General features: G+C 30.4%; 1 protein-coding gene across 1 annotated transcript in view; it reads right to left on the bottom strand.

Moving 5' to 3' along the window:
• LOC117103604 (CD97 antigen-like) overlaps positions 1–7,120 on the bottom strand; it is a 37,731-nt gene extending 30,611 nt beyond the window's left edge. Inside the window, exons 1-8 of the mRNA XM_033244186.1 lie at positions 6,867–7,120; positions 3,719–3,772; positions 3,372–3,425; positions 2,953–2,988; positions 1,414–1,467; positions 1,153–1,206; positions 811–864; positions 551–604 (exon numbers count right to left, since the gene is read on the bottom strand). Of these exons, the coding sequence (XP_033100077.1) occupies positions 551–604; positions 811–864; positions 1,153–1,206; positions 1,414–1,467; positions 2,953–2,988; positions 3,372–3,425; positions 3,719–3,772; positions 6,867–6,933 (427 nt within the window). The 5' untranslated portion in view covers positions 6,934–7,120. The remainder of the gene's footprint in view (positions 1–550; positions 605–810; positions 865–1,152; positions 1,207–1,413; positions 1,468–2,952; positions 2,989–3,371; positions 3,426–3,718; positions 3,773–6,866) is intronic.
• Positions 7,121–10,090: the final 2,970 nt, after the last annotated feature.

Genomic DNA, 10,090 nt, shown 5'->3' with positions numbered 1-10,090 from the left:
CAAAGTACAAATTATTTTCTTTTTTAAATACGTAATATTTTGTGTATTGCTTATTTTATCAAAAACAAAAATATAAAAATCCATATATAGTAGCATACAATTTCAATTGAAAGGAAATACAAGGAATGTACCAATAATTATTATTGTTGTAAAATATTTTATTTTAGATATGTTCAGGTTGTGAGGACTTTTAAGTGCATTATTTTCACTTGGACCAAACAACACTGGTACTAGTTGTAGGCAAAACTCATCTGTTTTATAATTTGACAGTTATTATAGTCAAATTTACCTTCAGTAGTTGGCCGTTGGGTATCACCAGAAGTTGTAGTTATGGTTGTGAGAGCTACAAAGTACAAATTATTTTCTTTTTTAAATAAGTAATGGTTTTGTGTTTTCTTAGTTTAAATTATCAAAACGGAAAAAATCCATATACAAAATTTCAATTGAAATGGGATGCAAGTTGTGCACCAATAATTTTGATTGTAGTAACGTTTGGTAGTTTAAATATGTTGCTGTTGTATAAGTTGATAATTATTATAGTTAATTTTACCTTCAGTCGTTGGCCATTTGGTATAACCAGAAGTCGTAGATATGGTTGTGAGAGCTACAAAGTACAAATTATTTACTTTTTTAAATAAGTAATGTTTTGTGTTTTCTCAGTTTAAATTATCGAAAAGGAAAAAATCCATATACAAAATTTCAATTGAAATGGGATACAAGTTGTGCACCAATAATTTTGATTGTAGTAACGTTTGGTAGTTTAAATATGTTGCGGTTGTATAATTTGACAATTATTATATTCATATGTACCTTCAGTCGTTGGCCGTTTGGTATCTCCAGAAGTCGTAGATGTTGTTGTGAGAGCTACAAAGTACAAATTCTTTTTTTTAAATCAGTATGTTATATGTATCACTTAATTTATCAAAAACGAAGATATAAAAATCTATATATAGTAGCATAAAATTTCAATTGAAACAGAATGCAAGGCATGTACTAATAATTATTATTGTAGTAAAATACTTTAGATTAGACATGTTCTTGTTTTGAGGTCTTTTAAGTGCATTATTTTTACTGGGACCAAACCACACTAGTTCTAGTAGTATTGAAAACTCATCTGTTTTATAATTTGACAGTTATTATAGTCAACTTTACCTTCAGTAGTTGGCCGTTGGGTATCACCAGAAGTCGTAGATATGGTTGTGAGACCTACAAAGTACATATTATTTTCTTTTTTAAATAAGTAATGGTTTTGTGTTTTCGTAGTTTAATTTCTCAAAAAGGAAAAAATCCATATAAAAAATTTCAATTGAAACGGAATACAAGTTGTGCACCAATAGTTTTGATTGAAGTAACGTTTGGTAGTTTAAATATATTGCTGTTGTATAATTTAACAATTATTATAATCAACTTTACCTTCAGTCGTTGGCCGTTTGGTATCACCAGAAGTCATAGATGTGGTTGTGAGAGCTACAAAGTACAAATTATTTACTTTTTTAAATAAGTAATGTTTTGTGTTTTCTCTGTTTGAATTATCGAAAAGGAAAAAATCCATATACAAAATTTCAATTGAAACGGGATGCAAGTTGTGCACCAATAATTTTGATTGTAGTAACGTTTGGTAGTTTAAATATGTTGCTGTTGTAATTTGACAATTATTATAGTCAACTTTACCTTCAGTCGTTGGCCGTTGGGTATCACCAGAAGTCGTAAATATGGTTGTGAGAGCTACAAAATACAAATTATTTACATTTTAAATAAGTAATGTTTTGTGTTTTCTCAGTTTAAATTATCGAAAAGGAAAAAATCCATATACAAAATTTCAATTGAAATGGGATACAAGTTGTGCACCAATAATTTTGATTGTAGTAACGTTTGGTAGTTTAAATATGTTGCGGTTGTATAAGTTGATAATTATTATAGTCAAATGTACCTTCAGTCGTTGGCCGTTTGGTATCTCCAGAAGTCGTAGATATTGTTGTGAGAGCTACAAAGTACAAATTCTTTTTTTTAAATCAGTTTGTTATATGTATCACTTAATTTATCAAAAACGAAGATATAAAAATCTATATATAGTAGCATAAAATTTCAATTGAAGCAGAATACAAGGCATGTACTAATAATTATTATTGTAGTAAAATACTTTAGATTAGACATGTTTTTGTTTTGAGGTCTTTTAAGTGCATTATTTTTACTGGGACCAAACCACACTAGTTCTAGTAGTATTGAAAACTCATCTGTTTTATAATTTGACAGTTATTATAGTCAACTTTACCTTCAGTAGTTGGCCGTTGGGTATCACCAGAAGTCGTAGATATGGTTGTGAGACCTACAAAGTACATATTATTTTCTTTTTTAAATAAGTAATGGTTTTGTGTTTTCGTAGTTTAATTTCTCAAAAAGGAAAAAATCCATATAAAAAATTTCAATTGAAACGGAATACAAGTTGTACACCAATAATTTTGATTGTAGTAACGTTTGGTAGTTTAAATATGTTGCTGTTGTAATTTGACAATTATTATAGTCAACTTTACCTTCAGTCGTTGGCCGTTGGGTATCACTAGAAGTCGTAAATATGGTTGTGAGAGCTACAAAGTACAAATTATTTTCTTTTTTAAATAAGTAATGTTTTGTGTTTTCTCAGTTTAAATTATCAAAAAGGAAAAAATCCATATACAAAATTTGAATTGAAATGGGATACATGTTTTGCACCAATAATTTTGATTGTAGTAACATTTGGTAGTTTAATTATGTTGCTGTTTTGTAATTTAACAATTATTATAGTGAAATTTACCGTCAGTCGTTGGCCGTTTTGTATCACCAGAAGTAGTAGATATGATTGACAGAGATACAAAGTACAAATTTTTTTTTTCAAATTAGTATGTTATGTGTATCGCTTAATTTATCAAAATGAAAGATATAAAATCCATATACAGTAGCAAAAGTCAACTTTACCTTTAGTAGTTGGCCGTTGTGTTCCAGTATCCTTTACTAAAATTATCAAAAAGGAAAAGATATTAAAATCCATATACAAAATTTATATTGAAACGGAATACAAGTTGTGCACCAATAATTTTGATTGTGGTAATGTACGGTAGTTTAGATATGTCCATTTTGTGAGGTATGGTTGTGTGAGCTTTTTAAAATCCATATACAGTAGCATCAGGATTTAGATTTAATACCGCCACCATACTGTTACCGTTACTTCACTTGCCACCAATAATTTTGATTTTAGTAACATACTTTAGTTTATATATGTTCATGTTGTGAGGTCTTTTAAGTGCATTATTTTTACTGACGAAACCACACTGGTACTAGTAGTAGGCAAAACTTGTGCTGTTTTATAATTTGAAAATTATTTTAGTCAAGTTTACCTTCAGTCGTTGGCCGTTGGGTATCACCAGACGTAGTAGATATAGTTGTGTGAGCTACAAAATACAATTATTTTTCATTGAAACATCAGTATGTTATGTGTATCCATAGCTTAAATTGCCGAAAAGGAAAAGATCCATATATAGTAGCATCAGAATTTAGATTTTAATGCACCACCATACTGGTACCATTACTTCACTTGTAATATAGTAATAATGTACGGTAGTTTAGTTATGTTTATGTTGTGAGGTCTTAAGTGCATTATATTCACTGGGACCAAACACTAATACTAGTAGTAGGCAAAACTCATGCTGTTTTATAATTTGACAGTTATTATAGTTAACTTTACCTTCAGTCGTTGGCCATTGGATGTTACCAGAAGTAGTAGATATGGTTGTGTGAGCTACAAAGTAAAAATTATTTTTTTATTGAAACGTCAGTATGTTATGTGTATCCTTAGCTTAAACTATCAAAAAGAAAAAGATAAAATCTATACAGTATCTTCAGAATTTAGATTTAAGAGCGCCACCATACTGTATACCATTACCAAAGATCTTATAATAACAAGATAGCGATTTCTGCATCCAAATTCTGTAAACAACACAGTGCAAGGCATCCTTGCAATTTCAATTACTTTTGAATGCAAATTCTGGAACAACCAACCACCGTGGTAACAAATAGGACTCCCTCTCTCAAATACAACTACTTTTTATGTTCTTTTTACTGATCTCCTCTCTCAAATACAACTACTTTTTATGCTCTTTTTACTGATCATCGATCCTTCTATTTGTTGTGCTTAGAATCATGGAAAGCGCTATCTTGTTCTTTACCATAATACTTTGTTCTTTACTGTTCATGTTGTGAGGTCTTTTACATGAATTATTATCACTGGGACTAAACAACACTGTTATACTGTAGTGTGCAAAAGAATTTAAATGTAGTCAACTTTACCACCAGAAGTAGGTATGGTTGTGTGAGCTACAAAATACAATTATTTTTTTAAATAAAACATCCAGTTGTAGAACATGTAGTTTTTCTTAGTCATATAGGTTACCAAGTGATATAATTTGGTTGAGCAGACAAAGTTAAACAGTGAGTTGTTTTGAAGAGATAAAAGACATAAAATATTAAGACAGTTTTTTTGAACCAAATACATTATTTAGTTTCACAGAAACAGTAACAATTTAGCAATTATGTTTATGTATTTATTTTATTTTTCATTTCATTCGCATCCAACAGCAAGTAATTTGCTAATTACAGGATGGATAATGCTTTATAATGGTAATGGTAATGGTTGGAGACTTATATAGCGCATAATACATGGTCTCTATGCGCTCGGGGCTAGATGTTGCACTTTACATAGCTTTGTCCTCCCCTAAGGGTCACTTCATGTCTTCAGCAGCCAGGAAACCGCCGCACTTTCATCTGTCCACGACAGGGGCTGAATGAACCAATACACCGGGGTAACCCCCTACTCATCTCGAAAGATGTACTAGGTTCTTTAAAGTGCACATGAGCATTTGTGTACACTGGGCCTACGGTTTATAATCCTTATCCGAAAAGACTGGTTCCACCGCCGAACCCGTGCCGATATTGTTGGCTATGATCACGGTGCCCCTGCTTTAACCGCTCGGCCATTTGGCTCGTTATAAGTCCTGCTGTCACAGAAACTGAACCCAGGACCCTGGATTAGAAGTCAAGTATTTTTTTCACCACCAAGTTGATGTGAGAGCGAAGATAGAAGCTCACCGATATTTTTGGAAATATGTTATAGCCTAATGCCAAAGATTATAATAAGAAGATAGCGTTTTCTGCAATTTCAGCTCTCAAATTCTGTAAATTACAATTACTTTTCAACTTTGACATCAATGATGTTAACTCAAGATAGCACATTCTGCAACTTCTATATGTGTAACAACCATGGTAACAACTAGGACCCCTCTCTCCATTACAATTACTTTTTGTGCAGAGAGCACTATTTTGCTATTTAAGATCTTTGCCTAATGCGTACAGCTGAGTTTTGGAGCTTCTGAAGAAAAAGAAACAAAAATGTAAAGAATGAATAAGAAAAAGAAAGAAAATGAAAAGTTTAAGAAAGGAAAAGAAAAAGAAAAAAAAAACAATTAAAAGGTAAAGAAAAGAAAGTGAATGAAAAAAGGAAAGGTAAAATAAGGAGAAAATGATAATGAAAAGAAAGGAAGCTAAAGAAAGACAAAAGGAAGGTATTAAGGTAAAGATATGAAAAGGAAGCCAAGAAATCAAAGGACTCAGAAGGAAAAGAAAAAATTTAAAAAAAAGGAAATGGTAATGAAAGAAAAAGGAAAGATTAAGAAATGTGCAAAGAAAAGAAAAGGAAAATGTAAGGTAAGAAAAGCAAAATCTATTGAAAAAAAGAGAAAAGAAAAGGAAAAAATGAAAGAAAGTATATAAATAAAAGAAGGAAAGTGGGAGGTGCAAGAAAGTTGATGAAATAAATTACAGGGAACTAAAGAAAAACAGGGACAGGTGGTAAAGAAGGAACAGGGAAGAAAAGACAAAAAGTTTGAAAAAAGGTATGATAATAAGGGCAAGAAAATAAATATTTAACAAGTAGGTACAGATCAAAAAAATATAAATAAAATCACTGTATTTTCAAATTTTTCATAACTAATAGTTAATAGTTAATTATAAACTTTATTAATTCCACCACCTATGGTACACTACCGAAACCAAGAAGGCAATGCCTGTTAGAAGTTCCGGTGCTAACTTATAAATTAATGCCTTAACTAAACATCAAACGAATACAAACATGGTTGTTAACTCGCTTAACTCTGCTGAGAAAGTTATTCGGGAGCTGAGTGTTTTTTTTGTTATTATAAAAGACCTGAAATAAATACTCGACACAGAGCCGGGTATCGAACCCGGGCCCTGGCGTGCAAGAGGCAGGAACCATACCAATTTAATAGCCAAACGCTCAGCTTTATGTAATAGTATATTTATAATTATTGTTGATATTCATTCATTTATTTATTAGATGAAATTTTTAAAAATTTATCCAACTCTCTGATGTAAAGCGCATAGAGGTATTTTACATTACGCGCTATAAAAAGTTGACAATTATTATAATTATTATTATTAAGTATGCAAATTTAAGATTTAGAATATTGCAATAATCAAGACGGGATGTTGCAATCTGATTCAATTAAAAAGACGAAATACACTTGTGCAAAATATGTATAATTTCGGATATTTATATATTATGTAGGTGTCTTGAATAGGATCAGTACCCTAGTTTTATTAAAAAAAATAAAAAAATCAAGAAACTTGTTTTACATTTAGTACAATTTTATTCTATGTTTCCCTTTTATTTAAGAATCATGTGATTAAAATTTTTGTAGTGACATTCATATTATATGCAGTACAATATCACCAGATACACATTTGCTATGTATGCGATTTTAGTTTTTGTTTAATATTAAATACAAGACTACTTGAATAGGGACAAACTCCTAACTTACCAGATACAGAATTAAATGCAGCAGCACAACATAAAACAATTGTACACTTCCACCCAGTAATTTTCATGGTGAATCACAGTTTGAAGATATGCACTCCCAATTGAACATTTATTAACTTTTAACCACTACGTACAAGATGATCCACTGATGCTATCAAACGTTCATCACCTCATACAGTGTGAATTTATTGATCCTGGTCAGATGGATATCAAATAAAGATGCTACATTATATAACATTTTAAAATTCATAAGCATAGGCCTATGTTTATAAAAGCCTACTAAACTTGATATGAAATAGCTTACATAACTGTAAAATGCATGATTTATTTACAATTCAAGTTTTCTTTCTATAAACAGAATTTCAATCTATAGTTGAATGGGATTGTAATATAAGTTGATTACTTTTAATAAAAAAAAATGTAAATTTACTCTTGAATTTATTATTATTATAGCAGACAGTTCGTCGCCTATATGACGAAGTGGTGAAAAAAGAAATATAAACAAATATAATTGTGATTATGAAACTGGTCTTCCTTTCAGTGTTTCTAGTATCTTTGGTAACATAATTGTTCCTCCATCTGAGTCAGCTTCTTAAGGATGTTGAAGAAGGCTGCCAGGATGTGATCTTCAAAGTAGTTCATATAAAAAATAGTATATTGAATATTTTTGTTTGACCCAAATGTATCCAACCCCCAAAAATGTTTAAGATTTAGTTTTAAATATTTTTTCCCTCCAAAGTCTATGAAAATGCAAAGTTTTCATTCTTTTTATTATGCCTGCCGCTGCCTTGAAATGTCCAAAAATAAGATGTATATTTCTTCCTAATTATATAAATTCGAAGAATTTAACCACCACATTACTATGACATTATTATTATGACAATCTTCAGGGGCGGATCCAGAAATGTCCAAAAGGGGGGGCCGGAAGGGGGCCGAAAGTTGGGCCGATTGAGACAACACTGTCGAAGGGGGTATGGGGGCTTGCCCCCGCGAAATTTTTGTGTTCTAGACGCCCGAACATAACATTTGAGACATTCTGGGCTATTATTTTTTTCTTTTTCCCTCTTTTTTTTTTTTTTTTTTTTTTACTTCTCAAAAGGGGGGCCGGGGCCGGGCCGGCCCCCCCTCCCTAAATCCGCCCCTGCGTACACTAAAAAGTAAATTTGCAAAACAAGGTATAAAAATATACTGCAAAATATACACACAAGTAGACTCTATGTTCTTGTCTGGTTCATCATTTATTAGCCGGTGTTTGATCACACAATAATCACATACAAATACACTACAATCATTGTGAGTACTCTAATTATCTTATGACTTTGCGAGTAATACTAATTCTTGCAATTTGACTATATTTGCAATAAATCGCATTGAGCTCTGAGATTTTTTTCTTGCATTTAAAATATTGATAAAAAAAACCTTTTCGTAATGAAGAAAAAAACTGTGAACTCTGTTGACAAAATAAACGCTTATTTTGGTGGTTGCCATGTCAACAAGTATACAATTTTGTTTGCATGTTTTGTATTCAGTTCTTGTGGTGATTTTTATTGGTGTTTGTTATTTGCTATAAACAGTATTTGTATGAAACAGACAATGGTTATATTCAACATTGGAAATCTAATTTTACATAATTATAATTCAAATTGAACCTGGTACATAAATGTGTGCACTTGATGAATATTACAGCTTCAGTACCTATGCTTACATACCATGGGGTGAGGTGGGGGGTTCATGATTACAACTCTTTTAATCCACAAGTGCTTCAGAATTTTGCATAATTTAATATCAACTTTTCTTTAGTTATCTATATAGGAGTAAATACTATAAACAATATTTTTATGAAACAGACAATGGTTATATTCAACATTGGAAATCTAATTCTACATAATTATACATAATTATAATTCAAATTGAACCTGGTACATAAATGTGTGCACTTGATGAATATTACAGCTTCAGTACCTATGCTTACATACCATGGGGTGAGGGGGGTTCATGATTACAACTCTTTTAATCCACAAGCGCTTCAGAATTTTGCATAATTTAATATCAACTTTTCTTTAGTTATCTTTATATAGGAGTAACTTTAAATATAGTATACCACTTATTCTAATCACAAAACATCTATATATTTGTCAAACCTTAATTAGCATATTTTTAACTATAATTTTTGTGTAAAATGTAAAATATTCTAATTACAACTAATAAATCTACTGAACATATCAGATTTACATCATCAGACTATTGTAAAATTGAGAGAACATACTATTGCGTCTAATCACAACTACTGTAACTTCTAAATATTTGTCTTACTGTAATTTAACATATTTTTATCATAAAAGACAACATTAATACACCAAAAAATCTGATTGTAAATACAAAAATTCTTCTAAATGTTTGTTTGATAATTACCTATTAAATTTAAAGTAGCATGAGCCTACTTTAAAATAGATAATACTGCTAATTCTAATCACACCTGCTTGTTAATATTTGTCTTATATACTATAATATTACATAATATATTTGCTGTAAACTGATAGTTACCATAGTTAAGACATATTACATAAAGAAAGTATTAATTCCAGTATAACCCTCCTTTATTAAAGGAAACTGCTAAAAACAAAGGAAACTAAAATACTAAAATATATAGAACATACGCAAGAAGAAGTACATTATATAATATTAAAACTATATTGGGGGAAACATTTTTTTCCTTAAGCTTAAAAACATACATTACAATATACTACCTTTCACTATAGAAAAATTAGCCAAAAATTATCTATTAAACATAAATAAGATGCACTATTACAATATTATTGTCTGTAAACAAACTATAAACCTTATTTAGACTATTATTTGACAAAACATGGTCATGATGACATCATATCATGGCCATATATAGGCACATCATGACCATATATAAGCACATCATGACCATATATAGGCACATCATGACCATATATAGGCACATCATGACCATATATAGGCACATCATGACCATATATAGGCACATCATGACTATATATGGGCACTGTACAACATTTTTTATTTGATAGAGCAAACGTGATAGTCTGGACAGGGCCTTAAACAATATCTTGGAATCCATGGTTGCTTGTAATTAGAAAAAAAAGGTTCAGAATGAAATAATTATTTATATACAGATATAATGCCTTGAGAAAAATTTAGGATAGAATAATCATATATATACATACATTTATAATACCT

Source organism: Anneissia japonica, unplaced genomic scaffold, assembly GCF_011630105.1.
Source record: "Anneissia japonica isolate Jap-2015-1 unplaced genomic scaffold, ASM1163010v1 scaffold1065_len1792383_cov172, whole genome shotgun sequence".
Lineage (NCBI taxonomy): Eukaryota > Metazoa > Echinodermata > Crinoidea > Comatulida > Comatulidae > Anneissia > Anneissia japonica.
The sequence above is the reverse complement of the archived record's forward strand: the minus strand, read 5'-3'. Positions and strand labels throughout refer to the sequence as shown.